The sequence below is a fragment of the Rhopalosiphum padi genome, chromosome 1, assembly GCF_020882245.1.
Source record: "Rhopalosiphum padi isolate XX-2018 chromosome 1, ASM2088224v1, whole genome shotgun sequence".
Taxonomy (NCBI): Eukaryota; Metazoa; Arthropoda; class Insecta; order Hemiptera; family Aphididae; genus Rhopalosiphum; species Rhopalosiphum padi.
This window is the reverse complement of record NC_083597.1, coordinates 23,270,853-23,294,238: the sequence shown is the minus strand read 5'-3', so window position 1 is coordinate 23,294,238 and position 23,386 is coordinate 23,270,853. Positions and strand designations below refer to the sequence as shown.

The window sequence follows — 23,386 nt, the reverse complement described above, 5'->3', positions numbered from 1 at the left end:
ATTATGTGGCAATCAATGCGATAATTTGTTAACAAAAAAATAGTAATAACTAGCGTATTCTGATAAAGCCTAATAATAATTGTTGTTACTATCGTTACCCACACGATAAATCGACTACCTGTCCACTTAGACACGTCTAAATTTATACGCGTTTTGATAAAAGCATTGCTTTGCACCAAGTAGTAGGCTAAGATTATTAATACAATTTTCATTTTATTCATATTATTTGTATACTATATTATATTTATTATTTATTACAAAATACAACATCATAAATACAATTGCAAATATCAAAATTTGATTCTATCATTTTATACTATTTTACATTATTTTTATAAATAATTTTATTTATTGTTTGTATATTTACCTCCCCTATTTTATGGGCTATATATTGTAATCGTGTATATATTAACATATGAGGGCAACTGGTACACGTCCGCCAATCCATTGCTCACCATTATACAATAAACTGCATATAGAGTTTTCATAATATTATATTAAACTAATTCAAACAGTCAAACTATATTCAATAAAATTAGTTATCTAAATCAAGTTTTTGAAATTTTACTTTAAGTGAAAATTGTAAATTGTACGATAAATATATTATTGATATTTCATTGAAGTCATAAGATAATAAATATGGAAGACTACATAAATATTATTTGCTTAAGTAAAATTAAAAATTGATTTAAAAATAAATACATTTTATTTTATACATTATATAAAATTGTTTAGTTTTTTAATTTTATTCACGGGGATTAAATATAGTATGATAAGATTTTATAGTTTATAAATTTAATGCGACGATAAATATGGGTTCATGTGGTATTTCTATTCTAATAAAATATAAACTCTTATACCCTTAAAAACATTTTAAAATAAAATTGTGTATATCACGTTCAAATAATGTATTTTATTTATATTATTCTTAAACTAAGATCTACTGTTTGTACATGCGAGTAATACATAATTTATTGATAAATACTTGAATAGTAATAAATATATATTTTAAATTTATGTGGAAATTCGATTACTCTACCATCAAAATATATAATATTCTACATTCTTCACTCGGACATTCGTTATATATTATATAGGTACTATTATAAACATTTATCAAAATTATCAATAACAAATACATATATAATTTCAATAGTGTAAAAAAATGTATAGAACTATTTGACATAGAATATCAAACTTTTATTTGTAGAACAAAACTCACAATCATGCCCTAAATACATGATAAGTTTATATAGGGATTCTCTAGAGAAATGGCAATGAATTATGAAAAATACTATATTGTCCTTGTACAAGAATACAAGAAACCTAGAGAATTCACAAGGGAAGCCATTTATAAGAATAGAAGAAAATTTATCGATTACTCATATTTATAAAAAGATTGATAATTTCTCAAGATGCATTCTGGTTTTTAGGGTCATTGTTTTTAAATTATTTTTTTATGTATTAATTTATACCTATAATAGAATATTAGTTATAAAAATATAAACTATAATAACTTAAGCTCTTAATTTATACATTATTTTAGAATATTTATTTTTTAGTAATATATGTATGTAGTTTGAATTAAAAGCGTTTTAAAAATAATAACATTTATTTCAGTAATAGTTATATGTTAACCATCGATAGTTTGTTAGTCACAATGGTAAGTATTGATTTTTTTTTTCTATAAATTACTACAGAAAAAAATGTAAAGTGTTGAAAGTATTATTTTATACAGCATAATAGAGAATATATTATAAAGACTTCGGTTCCCTACAGTTAGCATAGTTATACATATATCGTTTTCTATGTGTTGTTTCGATCCATTAAAATCACAGTAACGTGTATTAGGATTTAAAAAGTTTATTTTTTTTTTCAGAAATTTTAAATTTTTAGTTCATAAGATTATAAATTTAAAAAAGCATTTCCATATTTTAGACGAATAATCTGTATAATATACACATGTATAAGGAAAAAATACCGGCATCGTAATATTCATAGAAGTCTGATTATTTGGTGTAAAATGTCAATAATTATTGTAAAATCTAAGTCATGTTGTCGAATAAGTTACAATGATCGTATGTACGAAGAATCGTAATGGAAAACAATTTAAAAATATGAACCAACTGAGAACCGGGCGTAAAGGTGCAGCGATACGAAAACACTATTAGTCAACCACGTGAAAACGAACCAATGACTGGATGACCTCGGGAGTCTTGAGTTTTTTTTTTTGTTAAACGCATGATTTTGTTTCGAAGTTTATTATTTTTAATGCACAAGAGTATACATTATATATACACAATACACGTAACCAAACAAACATTACGTACGATTGTACTGCAGTACGTTGAAGTCGTTTATCCGTAACGCGTACCTATATTATACATATATATATAAGTATATAATATATTATATTATACACACACACACACATATATATATATTCGGTAGAACCATGTGTTGCTTCGTTTAAAAACAAAACAAGAAAAAATAACAGACAAAAGCACGCGTGGCTGATTTCTTTTTAATTACAATACACAACGCTGATTTTAAAAAATTAATTTTTTTTCAAAACTGGCGCTGTTTTTATCAGAAAAGGGGTGGTCTGAGAATCCCCACCCCCACTGCACCTGCCATTTACGTTAGTGAACACATGTAGTATACACAATGTACATTAATGCGTTATAATAGTATAATATAACGTTTGTAATATATTTCTCTTTTTATGCATACAAATACCGTTTTACCCCTATGTCAATATAAAACCGTATCGCTCGCGTGTAAGTCTTTTGGTGCGGGGATTTAAAACGCACATTTCTCCAAGACCATTCAAGCGCGTTACTAACTTTTAATTGCTCACGGGGTGTATACCCTTAATTATTATGGCTCTGAATTCTTATACAGCTTAAAGTTTAGCGAATAAAACAAAAATAAAAATAAAAAATACTATCATAAACTGAAGCCGTATAAATGCTATAGAGGTAATAGTATATTGCATTATAATATATGGTATATCCAGTATGTACGTTTCAACAATTGATAGTCGGGCGTGATTTTGTGAAAAACCTATTAAGTTTTTTTAATTAATATACCATTTTCATGCATATTATTTTATACATTTTAACGCTAATCCCCCGAAAGTTTTGTAATTCATGTGAATTTAATGATGAATTTATAATTGTATTCACACGCATATATATATATATATATATATATATATATAGTATAATATAATATTATTGAATATTGGTATATGTGCGTTAATTCCACAAAATTAATATGTTGCTAACCATTCGTAACATAAAATTAATTTTTCGGCTTATATAGTTTTGTATTTCTTTAAAAAATTCCCAGAAACAATTTAAAAGTCATAATTTAACACGCTTGCATTATAATATTTAGGTAAAACATTACATTTTTTGATGGACCGTGTACAAATTAAATAAATAATATTTGCGACTCTGGTTTAGATTCCTACGTTCCTACCTGAATAAAAAAAAAACTTCCACTGTTCGTTAATAATATTTCAACTTTTATTATATCTTTCTTACTTAAAACTCTATATTAACTATATGTATTTGAAAGAATTTATTAATTTATTCTCTATTTTATCTAGTATTACACTAAACTATAGTCTATTGTATTTTATATTTTTATGACAGTAGTTTAATACTTTGAGTGTTAGTCGTTATGACCAAAAAATACTAACACAAATTTTTCGGTAAAGTGTTTAAATGAATAGTTAAATATTATTTGATATACACTTTACTAAATGCATTATTTATAACTATGTCGGAAGGAAAGTATTTTTTAGTAATATTCCTTATTACAATTGCACGGTTTAAAATTAATTATATAATTTATTTATTCAATTTATATGTTTTACATTCTTTGAAAGTTTCACGCTTTTCACAGTTTTCAACGTTCCATATTAATATTATTTACGAGTAAATTTTACTGTTTATTGTATTATTGTACATATTATAATAAAACAACTTATAGGATTCTCTTCAAATTATTCAATGATGAAGTATTTGATAATTAATTATCTAAAAGCTATTTCCATAAAATTATCCAAAGTTCAAAAATTAAGTATATTATTATCTACTATAGACTCCAAATGTATACGTCCTATAATAATATTGGACACATGCTTGATGATGCGAACCTTAGACATCTTATATACATAATAAATCTATCTATAATATACGTACATGATCTAATACCTGCAAATGGACTTTTGATCTATAGAATTCATCTATTCTGCAATTTCTACTTACAGTTTCATACTTCTATTGCTTTAATTAAATAGTTATTAGTATTAAAAATGCTGAGCTGTCTAAATACAACAAACTTTTTAACCACAAAATGTATTTTAGGAACTAAAATAAGATAATTCGTAAACATAGTCGATTATTATTTATTACTTATCAATATCAGTGGCGTATTTCGGAGTGGTATCCTTCATAATTCGACTTACAATAAAAATATCCCAAATGTATTAATATTTTACTCATGCCTATCAAAATATTTATTACCAAATTATACATAATCAATTATATTAATTTTATTAGATACAACGATAAATTTCTCGATATATTTTGAATTTTTGAACACCCCTTGAAAAATCAACCAAAATACCCCACAGGTTAATATTATTATTATATTTGTTTATGGATCTTTTTACTTTCAACTGTATTGGTGTATAAGCATAAATTACGCTATTACTACAAAAGAAAAAAAATATATTGATATTTTATAACATGGGTGGCAGACTGCAGAGGGAATTATTCATACCATATTTATAATTTACTTATGCAAGACTAGGTTAGATCAAGTATTTATGATTATAATATTATATTCTAATTTAAGGAAATATAGTTTTTACGATATGTATAGGTCATAATTTTTAAGATTAGGTAATACACAATACCATTGCTGTAAGATGAAACGACAATAATGATTTATAATAATATATCAAATAATGTTACATAATATTTACGTTAATATTAATTTAAAGAATAAAATAAATTAGTATATAAGAGTTGAAATGTTATTTTAAATATCAATACTTTGTTTTTAAAGTCAAAAAAGCACGTTTTTATTGATTTTAATATTTTTTAGAAGTTTTTGTAAAAGGTCAATGGTTCGATTTTAAATTGGCATTTTAAACTTCATTGGGTTTACAAGTTACAAGGAGTTTGTATTTTGAGCACATTTTTATTTAAATTAATGTAATTTCTAAACATAAATTTAGGAGGGAGTTCAATTTACTTGCACGTGTTATTTTAGGAATTTTTCAAAAGGATACTTTACTAGAACAAGTGGGACTAAACGAAGAGCATACTTTTGGAATTCCTTTGCAGGAGTTCAATTTGAATTTAATTTCACCCACACCTACTCCTTTTAGCAAACAATACATTCCATGTTTTAACTTTATTGCGTGCACAATATTTTATTTTTTTGCCTCTGCTAGTTTTTGATATTAAACTTTAAGAAAGTTAAAAAGTACTTAAAAACCATTTATACCTATGTTTTAGTTCATAATTCTTATTTAAATTTAAGACAACGAAACTCATTTACAGTGTATTTGAATTTTTAGTTTCCCTATAAAGATGTAAAATATGTTAAGGATCTTAAAATGAACCATAAATTTAATGTACAAAAATTAATTTGAATATTCATAAGTTATATATTCGTCATAGTTCATAGAATTAAGTAAATTTTTAATAACTTTTATGTTTGATTTGATTTTTTTTTCTAAATTTTATTTATATATTTTAATCTAGGATCAACGTCTATTTAAAAATTTAAAATATACAATAATAACGTGAATAAATGGTTTATATTGTAATACTTAATAATATGTATAAATAATATTAGTTAATCTTATGAAAACAGTTATAGACTACTTATACATTTTTTTTTTAATCAAGTAAATTAAGTAATTTTACAATAATTTATTTTCAATCACACACGACGTAAACACAAATTATTATTTATGATTTATGTTTATTCTTATGGTATTATAAATGCATTTCTTGTGAGAATTGAATAATTTATAAAATATAATAATAATTACATAAAAATGCGTGTTAAATAACAAAATATACAAGTATCTATGTAATAACTATTCTTGATTTTTCTTTTTAACTATGCTTAAATAAATTAAAATAAAATATTTTATATATATATTTATATTTTAAATTATAATATTTTAATCTAAAGAGCATTAACTATTTTGTACAATCTCAAATAATTATTTAACACTTACATGTTCGATATATACTTGATATTTTATTAATTACAGTTATTTTAAAAATATATATGCTTTAAGTATATGATGACACTTTCACAATAATCATTATTCATAATCATAAATTATGAAAAATATATAATTCCATTACTGATTAAAATGTATAGTGTAATTGTATGAAGTGTCAGCTATTATACTATACAAATATATACCTATGTTTAATCAATATATACCCTGAATTATACTCATATCAACGTTATATTTGTATAAATAATTAAAAATAAAGGTTTCAACTTCTATGTCACAAGTCTATATTTACAATACAAATATCTTATTTTAACTTGGTAGAAGTTATTTTATTAGGGTTGATGATTACGTAATTACGTTGAATATATTATATGAAATAAATTAATAAATTAAATGAATATTATTGTTGAATTATACAATATAGCTACATATTATATATAGGCATAAATTGAAAACTAATAACTTACATTGTTGGTACTAAAATAGTATTGACAATTACATTATTAAAATTTGTAAAAGAAAAAGTTTTATGAATATTCGATAGATTTTCTCGTTTTTATAGAAATATTTTTATTGTTATTAACATCATGAAATTCGATTATAGATATGCATGTTGTATTGCATGATTAAAATAAACCACGAAACAATCCAGTTAAATTTTTATTTTTACTCTTTATCATACCCATTTAATTATATTATTTTCTAGTAAACTATATGTATGATGTACACAGTACACACACACACACACACATAGGTATTTTATGCATAATGTATATTAAATTAGTATACCATTAAAATTAAAAAAATATCGTTATTACTTGGTGGCTATTGGCTAGTATAGTTGTAACTTGTAAGTGTTTAGTATAGTATCAAATAATTTGAATGTATTTGTAGCAAACATTAATATACTTTCACCTAAGTTATTACTAATAACATATAAAATGAATATTTATAGAGTTATTATATTTCTATTTTTAAGACATTTTCTATTACAGTAAAAAAAAACATTCAGTTTTTGGAATATTATATAATTAAATTATAATTGTTATAGTTACTTATAAGTTATAAGTAATTAAAAAGTTAATAATATACATAAAAGCCTATAATCTAGGTTCAATCATTACTTGTAGATGCTATTTATGTAACCAACTTTTAGGGGTATTATTATTATTTTTTAATTACTGGCCTTTGAAAGACGAGGAAGACGGTTATTGATTTTTCTTCGTCTGTTGTTTGTACTGTTGCTGTGCGAACGTTTTCGGGGAAACTACCTACTGCTTCGAGCTAAAAGTTTCAAAATTCAAACCGTAAAGGAAGGTGTAAAATTGGATAAGATAAAAGAAATACGAATCGGCCAAAGGTTTTATGAAATTTAACTATGTAACATTTTTGAATTTTTCACCTAATAAAAAAACCTAACCAAAAATTATAATAAACATTTTTGGAGCTAAAAATATGGTCGATATTTACTTGAAGTTTATAGGTAAAAGTTATATGAAATATTATATTTCAAGCAAATTTAACAGTAAGATGGAAAAATGAAGATCAACCAATACTCGTAATATAATAAAAACGTGTAATTGTCTCATATTATTGGTTCTCTTCATTTTAAAACGATTGAAATAACATTGTAAAAGAAGTAAAATACTGACGTAATCATAACAAATGCTATAACAAATAAGTCCAATGAGAAGTACTGATACCATTTAGTATTTATGGCCAGTGATTTCAGATGGTGTGCACCGTTGTGTCGCAACACGTACTCTGTCCAATAAGCCACTGTGTCTTTAGGATTCAGCGGACGATCGTGAAAACGGTGCGATAACTTCACGGCATTTTCTTTGAACCTAAAATAAAATATAAATATACAAATCTTTTCTATCAAAATTTATTTAAGATCAATATTACGTTATTTTTGTATATTTTAGATGGATATACGTTAATATATGTTCAAAATAATTTAATTTAACATAATAATGTTTGGTATATTTTGAATTTTTTCATAGTTCATAATATTGTTATAAGATAAAAGATTTTTTTTTTTAATTTGTTCAATATTTTAAGACTAATAATCAAAATAACATCTAAACAATAGTTATATTTTGTATGATTATCTAATTTTACTGCTGTGAATTTCATGGAGGTAATAAATTAAAATGTACACACCAATAAAAGTTCAATAGTGTGTGAATTAATCAAATTATATGATAAAAATGTTAGAATAAAAGTTAATATACATGTTTTTAAATAACTGAGTATACATTACTTATTTTATTATTAAATTATAGCATGTAAACAAAATAAATATTTTAATGTTATTTAATACGTTTATAATTTAATTAATCATAATTTATATCTCAGTTTAAGAAATAAAGTATAAACTAATTGCTGTTTTATAAAATATTTTATTACAATATTTTAATTTGTTCTGAAAATTATAACTGCTAAACTATATATTATGACGGAAAATATTATAATTTTAATATACTTAATCAGATTACAATTAGATTTATTCGTATTTATAGACCTTATTGTGTACTAATTCTGTAAAAAATTGTTAGAAGGTATGGTTTTTTAATAGTTGTTAATTTTTTTGTTATCAATTATTAGTTGTTACCTATCCAAAATTTATCACAGGTTATAATGATTAGATAAATTCTTAAAACGATGACAACTTTCTCAAATAACAGATTTCTTTCATTTAATTAAGTTAAAATATGTTATGATATTATGATTTTTATCGCTACAAATCGAAGTTAATTTTCTCTTCAAAGTTCAATGTTCAAATAAAATGTATTAATAATTATACATGATTGTTTGCATAAAATTATTATTATTTTTATGAATGATATGTAAATATTATATTCCCTATGTATTAAATTAATTTCATTTGATTGTGATTAGATACATACTATTTTAACTATTGATCAATAAACTATTACACTCTAGAACATTTTTCCAATCAAACATGTGGATTAATTTAATTTGAGTTTAAATCTTTTTAATTTATGAAGAACTGTTATTGTTTGTATAGTAAATAGGCGCTACTTATGGACATGTGTTTTACTGGTTTAGTACGTATAATTATTGCATCGATGTTTTATTGATCATTATAAATAATAATAATAATGCATTAAGCATTGCATTTCTATTCCGATTGGTTAATGTTGATACTGTATAATTATATTAAGAATATATGATTTATAAAAATAATAAAAAGATAAAAATCTGTGTCTTACATTTTTTTTTATCATTTTCATGGTTTCGACTTTAAAAGTACCTATACTTTATTCAATACAAACCAAATAAATGTAAGGGGTACCTATATAATTTATAGCTTAAATAATAATAACAATAATAATCATTGAAACTATTAGTTATGAAGAAATGAAGAAGTATTTAAGAACATAATAGGCCAGGGTCAATTAAATAAAAGTAATATATAACTTCTTATTTTTGGATAATATTATTTGTTAGAAAGTTCGTATATTTTTTTATTATTTATGAGATTTAAAATCTCTTATTTATTATTATCAAGTAATACGAATAACTAGTGAAATAAAAATAAAAAATAGTTGATTAGTGAGTAATGAACATTTTTGAAATTTGGTAAATTATTATTAATAACAAATCAGCTGTTAAGTAGTTTCATGGAGTACTATGCTCAGGTCTAAAGATAAAGAGGCGGCTATATTGATGGAGTGAATAAAAATAATTCACTGAATATCGCCCGGTCTAGCTACGTACAGCGAATTTTCTTGGACGAATTCATTAAATATTTTAGTTGAAATTTTTCAAATATGTTTGCTATATTTTTTTACATAATTTAATTTAAGTGCAATTTGGTTAGGGGTGTAATTTGTTTCATGGAAAAGTTTGACGTGGTCTGTAAGTTCATAACATGTATAAACACTTTAAAAAATACAATGTTAATTAGGTACCTATATAAATTATACGTTATAATAAGATACATATATTAATAAAATAAATATAAATTAAGTTGTTGAAACCTAGTACAAATAACATATTAAGCCATAGTATATTGATAATATAGTTGATATGACTTAAAACAACATATTTATTTACACTATAATATTTCTAAATTACCATTTGGCGTTTTGCGTTTACCGAAGAAGTATAAAACCTATATACCTATAACCTGTAATAGTACCTATTTAATAAAACCAATGTGTGTTGGCCGAATAGGATGTGCATTGGTCATATGTATGATAATATTATCACTTGTCAATTAAATAATTATTATTACATTATTACCAAAGAAAAATATAATATAATTTAATATTTACATTGAAAAATAAATAAACTATTTATTGGTACCTAATCAATTGTTATAATAAAACAATATTATAATAATTACCAATATTCAGCAGTAAAGTATTCATTATTTAACCAAGAGAAACACATTGCTAACACTCTTCAAGTTGCTGATAGTTATATGTTTTTAACTTTTGGAATCATATAACTTAAAAAATACAGTAGCATCGTTCGATCAGCAAATCGAGTGTATTTTATAATATTTTTGATGTACTACAAAACTCTAATACAAATATTACAGGTGCGGAAATTGTTTAGATTTTTATTTAGTTATTTTTAATCCGTTGGAGAGATTCATGGAAATTTTACGTAATTTGATATTAAAAATTAATAATTGTTTTAGTACAAGTATTTGTTAATGATAACAACGTTTATATTACCTTTGATCATTTAGAATCCGTTTAATCTTGTATACAAAGTCTTCTTTGGTAAAATTATTGTAGTCTACGAATAAGCCGGAACCCCAGTGTTCGAATAGTTCCAAATTTCTTGGTTGGTCAAAGAATATAGGAAAGCCTAGTACCGGAATGCCTGCGCTAGTCGCTTCGATAACGCCAGAATTACCACCGTGTGTGATGAAAAGTTTTACATTTGGATGTCCTGAAATATTAATTAGAAAACATTGACAATCAAATTAATCATAAAGCCAATAAAAATAAAAAAGTATTGAGTATACGTTAGTAAAGTACAAAATACAGCAAACGAAGACCAACATAAAGTTATTTGTTATATTCGTTATAAATATACAATTATACAAACCTACTTAAATGTGAAAAAAACAAAACATGATCTCATTGATGTATCTTTTATTATTATTATTATTATTATTATTATTATATTTTGTTATTAAAAAGAAAAATATTTACAATATAAAATACGTATAACAAAGAAGATATATAACCAGAATGACTTGATTTAAATGAATAAATATTGATACTACTTCAATTTTTTTTTTGTTTGAGGATTTAGTTTTTTGTTTAGAAAAAAAGTGTTATAATTAAAAAGATCTCTGTGCTAAAATATTTCGTACCTGGATTTATAAAGACAGGTTGCTAACGTACTAAAGTGTATTATTGATATTATTATTTCGTATTATTAATATAGTGATTGAAATGACTAAAAGGTATACTGATGATTGATATTTTAACTGCGCCCCATAGTTGGATACAGGTGGTTGTCATTGCGCGGATTTTTTCATATTGAGAAGGCGTTTGGTATGAAGCGGGATGTTTAATTTAAGGTGTCGAAACTTGTGCAAAGTTTTATGTTGAAGGATTTGGTTTTGCTTTAATGTGGTTGGCCCAATATTAATCTTTTGTCAAGGTGGATAGGTATTTACTATTAACTAACTATTCAACTCATCTCCTTCGAACTTCGTAGTTTAAACCAAGTGGCTATCGATATTCATACCTAATCCTATCTATACAGTTAAGGAATAGTTGGTTAGATATTCTCACTACACAATCCGGGTTGTTGGACTGATATAAATAAAGTTTTCTAAGTTACATTTTACTAGTCTTAGAAACTTATGACCTGCGTTCATAAACCAACACAATTGAACATGATATAGCAACACGTACAACAGTTCATTTAATAATTGAAAAAGTAATAATTAATAATATTATACACTACACCGTCACCTGAATAAACCTGTTCATAGGGGTTGTAAATTTAAGATTACAAGAGTAGCAAAGTACGATTTGGAGCAATTTAATTATTATGGATTTATCTATAGGTAGGTTGTTATACCTATAATAAAACAATTAAAGCATTATGTTAAAAAAATAGAGATAACTGTTATATCCATTTCGCATTCAAAACTCGACTGCTGGCTATGCAAATAATATATACGCTGTGTAAATATCTAACCAGATTCACTGAGTGTGACATAAACGACGAGTTAGTAATTTGTTTTTAATTACAAAATTTAGCAATACAAATTGTGCCGCAACATAATAAAACAATTTTTTCCTCATTAATCGAAAATATTTCGGAGGGGGAGGGGGGTTGAATACCAAAAACCCCCTCCTGTATACGTGCCTGTTATCATCAAAAGTAATAACATTAAAAATTTTAAATTCTTTTAATAGTTTAATGTTAGTTTAAATATTTTTAAAATTTTTGTGTATAAAAAATAATAATTAAAATAATGGTGAAATATTTAAAGGTTGTATAATTTTTTGTATTATAACGAAATAACAAAGTTAGTTTAATAATACATCATGATTTCACGCGTGAATTTATATTGTCTCAGAATTTTAACATCAATCACTCATAAAAAATGAATATACATTTTTTTAATTTAATTAAAAGAAACCTTTTGAGGAATCTTATATTATATGTTTAAGTCTTATGTGTAAGATTTGTTTGGTTATCAGGGTTTTCGTACGATTCGAGCTGATTTGAAAGCAAAGAGAAATGATTATTTTATAGGACATAAAAAGTTGAGTTTTTTCATGAAAGAACGCAGACTTTTTATTGAATAATATTTATTAAAATAATTGAGAATACCAACGCGTAATGTTTCATTATCAACGACTACGATCGAATTTTAATGATATATCTAATAAATAAAAAGGTGGAAATAATTATTTGTGTTACATAAAGTATATTATTATTTATAGTATATTATAAATTCCACTGTACATAAATCGTTTAAGATTTAATGATTAATATTCAAGTGATCAAATGTAAAGGTAAACATATTTTCACGGCATCTTTTCAAACATTATACCTCCGTCGCCAGATGTTATCTTGGGGAACCCCTGATTGATTTTAAGGTGCCCATAATTCACTAAATAGAATATAAGTTTAGTCTGATTAAAAGAAAAAAAAATGTTTGCGTACATGTAATATTATTATCTATATAAGTAATATCATGGACTAGAATATATAGGTAATAGGTACTGTCCAAATTTCCAAAGCACCATTCAAATTTATTGAAAAATCAATGCGCTTCATACATGAATGAACGCTGATAACCCTTTTTCCTCCCCTCAATGTTGTAACCATAAGAACATTTACCGGGAAAACATTTCCTATTTATGTGTTATTTATGACGGTAAAAAACTTTTATTTAAAACTTGTTCTTTTATCTCATTAAATTTATGCCCACGTAAAAGCCACCCTACTATTTTTAAATAACAAAAACATACACACACACACACACATATGTGCAAGAATTTCAAAACTTTTAAAACTTTATGCGTTTTTTTTATTCATACAAGAAATTTAAATGAAATGTGTAATCGTTTGTTATTTTTGTTCTCAATGCCTCGTTTGAATGGATAATAAATCAACGTTGCTTCCGTGAAGATAATTAGTAAATACTCAATTATATATAAAGTATAACAGAAATGCAATTGACTATTTGTTTCAGACAACAGTAGATTAGTAGATAATTATCTATAATTCATAAGGGCATAACTGCTGCAAAAGATATAATTTAAGATGTCTATGTGATGACTTATAGCTTTATAAAATGAATATGATTAATGATTTTTTGGTTACCTAATAAACTTCAAATGTAAGTTAAAACGTATTGTAATTTATATAGCATTACTAATAAAAGAGAACATAGACGATTTTTTATCTAAAAATTCATTTAGGAAAAAATATCTTATGACCTAAAAAAGTAAGTACCTATCCTACTACTGGGTTCTACACATTTAAATTAATAAATAAAAATATTCTTACTTATAATATCATATTGAGGAAACCATTTTCTAGTCATTACGTTTTCGGGTAGATCGATGATTGGCCGATCTGACTCTAACTTCCATAAAACCTTTTGTGGCAATTCTCCGAATCCTTCTTTCAGTCCTAATTGTATAGAAATTGGTAAATCTTCCATCCTGACCACGGACCCCAAACTGAAGTATATTACGCCGTGTTCGGAATTGTTGATAAATTCTTCCAAGTCCTGTACAATTACATTCGTAAGTTCATAACTGAAAACGGTGATTTTCTTTTGAATGTCAAGTGAATAACTATATTTTTATAAAAACTCCAATATTAATTAAAATAAATCGTTAAAAATACAGTTTTATTATAGAATGCCACGACGGAACTATCTATTTAATTTTGTATGCATAAATATGATATATAGCCATTATAAGTACCCTCATTTGTCATTTTTATAATATAATAACATTATTGTTGCAGGTATATTGCACCAGTAAATCAAGAAGTCGAAGTTATTCTCATATTTAATTTTTTTAATTTTTTGGGACTATTCGTTATTTTAGTTGTAATATAATCATCTTTAACTACATTATTTAAAAAAATAATAATAATAAGCAGCCAAACATTTTTATACATTTTCAAAAATGTATCAATAATGTTTTACTTTAAGCATTTTAAATTTTATTGAACATTTTTACTTTGATACAAAAGAGCACTTGTAATAATAACAATGGTATACTGAATACTCGGTTTCTTTTATCACCTAGCTATATGTCCGTAATTCCCGGTATATGATAACTGAGTTCTACTGATATCTACTGAGTTAATTTTTAAAATTTTCCATAAACACTGTATTTTTTATTTATTTACTTTTTTATGTTTTATATATTGTACATACCTATATGATACAGGCACAATTACGTATAATTTTGTGTTTATGTCTTCTATTATTATATTATATAAGGCTGGCATCAATATTTTTAACGCGTTGGCTCTAGAACAGTGGCACATTTACATGTGGTTTTTTTATATTGTAGATAATTTTTTTTTCGAATAATAACATATGGTACATGTGACTAACCCAATTCCCGTTTATATGTTTATAATGTACCTATAAATAGCGCTAGTTGAAGTTGAGTAATATATAACTTATAATATAATATAATAAGGTGGTATATGACGGTAAAAATTACAATACTAGTGTCGCTATAAGACCTAGATTTAATTATATGCATTCTCACGGTGGGCAAAGGTTTGGGTGGTTTTAAGTGAATGCCTCCGATTTCTTTGAAATTGGTCGCCAACGGTTTGGACAAATCGAAGTTCGAATGCGTGTTGAGGAACACCATTGATACGTTACGAAGCAAGTCCTCAGCGTGCGGCCTGTTGTCACCGAAATATTTACGTCCCACCACCGTGGCTGCAGTGTCTATGTATTTGAAGTACATGTAAATAGTCACATAGTCGATTAAGTTCCAGAGCCGTTGGACGAACGTCTCCGGTTTTGGGTACGGCGAATTCAGAGTCGTGATGTACGACGGGTTCGATGGGCTGTCGAACGAATCCTGGTACCATGTCAGCATCTGACTGGAGACAATGGCTACGTGTGGTATGCTCAGATGGCTGGCCAAGTACAAGTCACATCGGGAGCCGAGCAGCTCTGTGATTACGAGGTCGTAGTGTCCCGCGTGTAGCGCACGCTGAAGGTCTGGGTGGTCGAATGCTGCGCGACACGTGATCAGTTGGACGTCGTTTAGGAATTGCAGACATTTCATAGGAGGCTTGTACACCCCGACCACCTGCAATGCATTTTACTTCAATAAGTACATTAGTTACTGTCGAATCAGAAATTTTTGTTTTCGCTTATCGACATATGGTTATTTTTGGTCAAAAGATTAATTGCATAAAATATGTGTTAAGTGACATTTTTTGCAAAACCAATAATTTTATAATTTGGTAGAAAGTATTATGGAATAAAACACTTTAGCAAAATATTAAACCAAGAATAGTTAAACCATCATTTCATAAATAGGTACTTAGCTAAAGTTGATAAGTACGATATCAATATATTCGTGTTATTATTTATTAGACAACATTTATCCGGTTTTATGTACCTATGTGACGCATAGGATAAGTAAAGGTCACTTATACCATAATTCATCTAAATCATATTTTTTTATTTTTTTTTTATCGAACAACAGTTTTATTTAAAAATCTATAAACGTTTTTGATAATATTTTTTTTTACAAAATTTCCAATCAAAATAAAGCAATATTTAAAAAAAGTTATATTCTTAAATTTATTTTATTGTTACCTATATATTTTTTTTTATTTTTTACTGTTTTGAACGACAACATTCATTTCAATTTCATATTCTGAAGTAGAATATTTTTCAGTGTATTTTGATACATAATAATCGAAATTCAGATCAGTTAGTTTATGAGTTATAACTTATACGTATTTAAAGTTTAGGTGTGTGGAGTGGAGTGGTAGTAGTAGTACGGAGATACCTCACAAAATGTTTGTATACTACTCTGCTCACATAAACTTAATACTTACTCATAAACTAACTGGTATGAATGTTAATTATTATGTATTGAAACACTTCGAAAAAAAATTCTACTTCAGAATATGAAATTAAAAATATATATCGTCATTCAAAAAAGGAAAAAATTAAAAATTTTAAAAAGATGTTGTTTTATTTTGACTGGAAATTATGTGAAAAAAATATTTTCTAAAATTTTAATGGGCTATGAAATAATAAATGACTTCCGATAAAAGAATCGGTTAGTATAGAACTTAAAAACATTTTATAAATAACAATAATAATCTCTAATTAGCAGTTGTTTTTTTTTTTTTTTTGGGGGGGGGGGTAGGGGGCGACTTTTGTGGTAAAAATTATTGAAAAAATTAAGAAATTTACTCTGGTGTATAACAAGTGTTGGTATACTCATCAACCAACATTGTATTAAACAAAATACCTAAAATTGTCAGATAAAAATCTTAATTTTTCATTTAAATATCCAATTTTGTAAAAATTGAAACTTCAAGTATCTATAAAAATATTTTCATTGCTATTTTAGATATTTTTAAATCAGTAGATCCGCTAAAAGAATTATATCTTATATAAACAATATATGTAAGGAACCAAGGACGTCTTCAATTGAGAAAACCTATAATTATTTAGAATGTTCTTGGTTTTTTATAATTAATTTGTCTGTAACTGAACTGTTTCTGATTACATAAATGTTGATTTAATTTTTACAAATATTATATAATATATAATATATGCACCCATTTAAAAGTATTTAATTATATTTTATTATCTAAATATTATGTGGTTAAAATTGTCTATCCATAAGTTTAACCTCTTAAAAGGTTGTTATTGTACCCGTATATGTGTTGTCTTCATCCAACTAACACACAATATAAACAATTTTACGTTCAGAATAATCTATTTTATTCTATTTTTTTTAATAATAGATTAATTCGATTGGTTATGATTAGAGCGAGGTGCGAAAATTTGAATTCCAAAGATAAAAATATTATTTAAAGCCTAATCACTAAGGGATTTTTTTCAAAGTAGTCTGAGCATTTTTAAATTGTAACTTTTTTTTAAATTTTAGTAAACTGTTATAACATTAATCTTTATTTTAAATTAAAATATAAAAAAATCTAACAGAGTAAAATGGACTATTCAGAATGTAAAATTTGGCATGTCGAGCGTTAGTAAGATAGTTACGGCACATGCAGATACAACGTCCTTATAAAATATTTAATCAAGTATTATAAAAATACACATTTTGAAAATATAGTAGACAAAGACAAAGTTTAAAGTGTTTAAATCTTTAGAATCTCCTATAAAAGTCTAGAGATGTTTCTATGAGGAACATTGTATTAAATTTTAAATCTTTTGTCATTAAATGTATCGAATAAAAAGATTTAAAAATAATTAGAGAAGTCGTATAAGTGACTACTGAACACACTTATACAAGTGATAATTGATTAGTACATACACGATACACAATATGGTATAGTGTGCAATATTCAAGCATAAACTATTATTTATAATATACCATAATGATATTGAGAAGCTATTATATTATATATACCACATGGTTTATAAACATGTCTATTCAATACACTAATCTAATATGTACATAATTATAAAGGTATTAAACTTAATCAAAAATAAAGTTTCCTAATTGTTTTTACCGTTTCCCAAGGTGAGGCTATTGCAAACGGTACAAGTTTGGACATATCAATTTCGGTGTAATTTTCATGTGGTATTTTTCTTAGAAATGGTGTCACTACTGTTATTGAGTGGCCCCTATTTAATAGTACTTCAAGTATGGAGCTCATAATATTCCAGTGACTGGCTGCAGCTATTGGCGTGATGGCTAAGATTTTTGCGGCATTTATCGTGTTTGTAGTTGCTAGTCCGAGTAAAATCCAAAATAAACATTTTGTGTCCATCTAAAACTATGTTCATATAAATGATGAGCATATAGTTATTAATGAAAACATTAAACAATCAACTACGAACAGTTTTTAATAAAAAGTAAAAACGCATATTTATTATTATTATATAATTTTATTGGTTTAAAAAAATTATCTTTTACATTTACAACTATAATATATATTACATTATATAATTTAATATTATCATATTATATCTGAAAAATATTAAATATTGTAGTACAATCTATTTCATACAAACAATAATCTTATTAGGTTTATTTAAATGTTTATGACAAATACTTATTATTTTCTTTTTAAAGTAAACATCTTGTCAATTTCACTTTTAAAGTAAAAAATTAAAAACATCACTTATAATATTTGATTCTGTGAAAATTAACGTTAATCTACCTATACGTTATTGTTTTATTTATAAATAATTAGTTGTTAATAGTTATGTACTATAGCTAAGACTAACCTTTGTGTATTAGTAGATTACTGTAGATCAGGAAAATATAATGTATTAATTTATCTATTGAACGCTTTCAATTAAACTGTGGTGCTCTTATTGTATTGATGCGTACACGAGTCACTCACGAAAATATTTCACTAAATGTCCGCACAAAATTAAAGAACAACTAGCACCGGTTTCAGAAAGCCCCCGCCACTAAAAATATCTCTCTGGTCTGGAAATAAATTTATCGTGGTACTCGCAACGTACAAAATAGTCGGGACGAAAGTTCAGAACCAATTCGGACAAAACAGCAGCTGTATTCCGCGAACACATTCATAAATCAAAAAAAAAATTGATTAAATTAAAATTATTCATACTGTAATCTAAATGAAGGCTCCTATAAGTATAAATTGTGTTAACGATATACACTTATACATTATAATTATCAAACAAAAACCTGTTCGTATTGATATTATTTATAAATGTTATCTTTATTTCATGATTTTAATTTATCTGCTATCATTAAAATGTATGATAACATTGATTATACCTATTTCATATATTGTTATTAATATATTACATTATTCTTCAACATATTTAATTGCACTTAGTTTGTATGTACTTACCTATATACATAAGTACATATATTGTATTTTATACACCAGTGTTCCCAACCTTTTTACTATGGAGATCCACAAAACGTACTCTGTTGAGTAGGCGAAACTATACAAAAAAAAAAAAAAAAAAAAAAAATGAAGAAAGTTGGGAAAGTGGGTATCACTCTGCTGTATAGTAGGTGTTCAGTGAGTCACTATGATATATGTCTTATTAGTTTGGATTCAATAATATATTATTATATATATATATCTAAACAGAGACAGTCTACGATGAGTCTATAACATCACTAAATATATATTTTTTGATATTGCACTTAAAGTAATTATTTAACAATTGGAAAATCGAAATATAGTAATTTGAGTAAATTTTTGTCGAAAGTACTGCATTTATTATATTGTGTGTATAAAGTATAAACTATAGTTATTTACGTAAAAGTTGTATATCTCAACGAATAATGTTTTTTAATTATAACAAATAGGTGAATATCGTTATTTATAGTTTATAATTTACATAACATATAATTTCGTCTACATTTAAACTTAAATGTCTATAAAAAATGGTTTTTATATATATTTTAGATTATTTTGTTTCAGTATGAACTACTTATGAGGAACATTGCATTAATTTTTCAAGCTTTTTGATCGAGCGAAAATATTTTTATCACACTTAAAGAAATTAAACTAAAAAAATTTTAAAATTTTATCTTGTATAAAAAATGTACATTTAAACATTTGGTCAAAGTTAAAAATATCCATGGTTATTATTTTTTGATTACAACAAATTGTCAAAAGTCGTTTGATAAGAAATAGTTATTTTATGGGTGAACATGATGCAATATTGTAGACATTTGAACGCTTATAAAAAAATATTTTAGTTTAAAAATTTCAAATGTCTATAAATAGCTTAAAAACATTCAAAATATTTTGAAAACATGTATAGAAAATGGCTATACAAATATTTGGAAATAATTTCAAGTATCGAAAGTTATTGTTTTTCTAGTTACAAATTAAAAAAGATTGGTCTTATCGAATACTAGATTTGAGTAAAAATTCCTGTTTTTCCTTCATTTTTTGTTTATTTTTCTAGATTATGTTGAAGAATACTTAGAGTTCTTAATTTAGATTTTTCTAGAGTACAAACTAGATCCAATTTTATATTCGAAGCCACTCTCGAAGTTTAAAATTGAAGAATTTTTTCGACTTTTTATCATATACATAATGCCAAAATGTTAGCAGCCCAATTGTGTTTTATCGCCAGGCAACTTTTTCCTTCATCATATTAACACATGTATATTGTATTTTATGTATATAATATGGCGCATTTGGAAATAGTTTTTATCGTACATACCTATAAACTACATTTATAAATAATAAATATACATTACCTTCACATGTATTATGATATTATATGTGTTGATGTATTACGATTTTCATTATTTTAACATTTATGTATAGGCCGTCGGTGCGTTCGTAAATTGTATTACATCAGGCCAATAAAACAAACAAAAAATAATAGTGGTAACTGCCACTACTCAAATGGAACCCATGCTTCTTAGTGATTTATCCCAAAATTAATTTTGTGATTTACCCATGGATTATACTTATTTTTATATTCAGATAAATATTTAATAATTTATAATTATTACTTAAAAGTTTGCATTTTATTATATTTTTTAGTATTGTACAAAATTACAGATACATGTTTATGTATTGTCAAGATATGGAATCCATTGTTTTGTTGTTTATCATATAAATTGAATATAATATTTTATACAATCAATTATTAGTATAAATATTTCAGTTGAAAATTAATAGGTTGATTAATAACGTTGGTGTATCTATATCAGTGTTTCATAACCCATAGGTCATAAAATATTTTTATTAGATCACTGTTTGTAAACTATAATAAGATGAAATATAAAAAAATAAAATTTAGTTTAAAAATAATATTGATATTTCTATGAAAAAAAACTAAATGGTGCCACGGTACTACTGCTGAGGGGCAAAGCAAAATTAATAAGTGATGACAAAGAAAGTACATTTTTTGTTCTGTTTAGGCAATTAAAAAAAAACCTTTTCATAAGGAAGTTACAAAATATTAGAGATTTAAGCCTATACTAAATTTAAAGAATTGTATACAAATTAAATTTATTATTAACAATAATATAACAACTAATACAACTAAAATAAATAATATTGACTCTGTTTTGCATAGAGTTTAGTCAAATATTCCAGATTAGACATTGGCCATAATTTGCTATTATCATATCACTTCTACAAATTACAGGGGCTTAATAACGGTCAATTACATAATCGTTGTATTAGTATGTATTATATATATAATTGTTAAACATATTTATAAAGACCTTTGGGTCGTTTAAATAATAAAGTCCCAGGGCATTTGAAAAATAAATTATATAAAGAGGGGTATTATTAGTGAATTTTAATATTTATTTACTATTTGTTCTTTTCTCTCATACCACAGGATACATCTAAATGTCTTCTAGTCTCTTAATCACAACTTTTCTGACTTAAATGCTCTTATTTCCTCCTATAATGCTATCATAATAAAAACCATCCTCAATTTTACTTTCTAAATAAAAAAATTATCTGTGTGATAGACACGTGAACCATTCATCTCTGCTTTTATTTGAAGTATTATTACTATATTCACTAGCTGTTATCGATTGTTATCGTTATTAATTATTATTAATTCTTATATATACAATTATATATATATAAGAACAGGCTTTGTTTATGTTCCAATTTTGTAACGACACTATTTAACTATTTTTTTTTTTAAAGAGATGTTCCAAATACTCTTCTGAGTGTCACTACGTCGTCTGATTTTTCATTTTTTTGTCTGAGGGGAGGGAGCGAGGGGATTGTATTTTTATGTTCCAATTTTATTCCAATTTTGTGACGACACTTTATAACTTTTATCTAATTTTTTTTCACAAAGTTGTTCCAAATACCCTCTCGACTAACACTACACATCACCCGATTTTTAATTTTTTTTTGTCTGGTGAAGGGGGGGATTGGGTTGTATTTAAAAATTACGAGTTTTTAGCGTGTCATTTATAATTAATTTAATGAATTAAATGATTTTTCTACACAAAGTTGTTCCAAATACTCTAACGAGTAAATCACTCTTATTATTTCCAATTTTATTTTATTTGTCATTTCAGTTATCATAGATTAAGTTAAATTATACAGATTATTATACATTTATGGGCCCCACACGAACATGTTCAGTGGGGCCCATTATCTTCTTGAAGAATAAATAAAAAAAAAAAAATATATTACATGACTAGGTTTTAAATAGTTTAATTATAATAAAAAAAAACCAATTTATAAATTACGAATCGATTAATCAGGTTATTCAGCTAGTTCATAATAATTTTTTTTTCTGTTCTTATTATCTTGTCTTCAGTAATTCTTTAATTGTTGAGATTAAAATCTCATTAAAAGATTAGGTAAAAATGATTACTAATTATATTATGTGCATATAAATTGCGTTAGTAGCAGTTTTTCAACGCTTATTTAATTAATAGA

The 23,386-nt window shown here is 25.2% G+C and overlaps 1 protein-coding gene across 3 annotated transcripts; it reads right to left on the bottom strand.

Moving 5' to 3' along the window:
- Positions 1 to 7,842: 7,842 nt before the first annotated feature.
- On the bottom strand, positions 7,843 to 19,618 carry LOC132917145 (UDP-glucosyltransferase 2-like). 3 transcript variants are annotated; one of them, XM_060977745.1, is made up of 6 exons: positions 19,239 to 19,617; positions 18,518 to 18,778; positions 15,544 to 16,101; positions 14,315 to 14,540; positions 10,999 to 11,218; positions 7,843 to 8,130 (listed from the first exon to the last, which is right to left on the bottom strand). In XM_060977745.1, the coding sequence occupies exons 2-6, from the start codon at positions 18,776 to 18,778 to the stop codon at positions 7,887 to 7,889; spliced, it is 1,509 nt and encodes a 502-aa protein (XP_060833728.1). In that variant the 5' UTR covers positions 19,239 to 19,617; the 3' UTR covers positions 7,843 to 7,886. The 3 variants fall into 3 exon arrangements, with proteins under 3 accessions (XP_060833728.1, XP_060833727.1, XP_060833729.1); XM_060977744.1 differs by having other exon boundaries at positions 18,518 to 18,784; positions 19,239 to 19,615; XM_060977746.1 differs by lacking the exon at positions 18,518 to 18,778 and having other exon boundaries at positions 19,239 to 19,618.
- Positions 19,619 to 23,386: the final 3,768 nt, after the last annotated feature.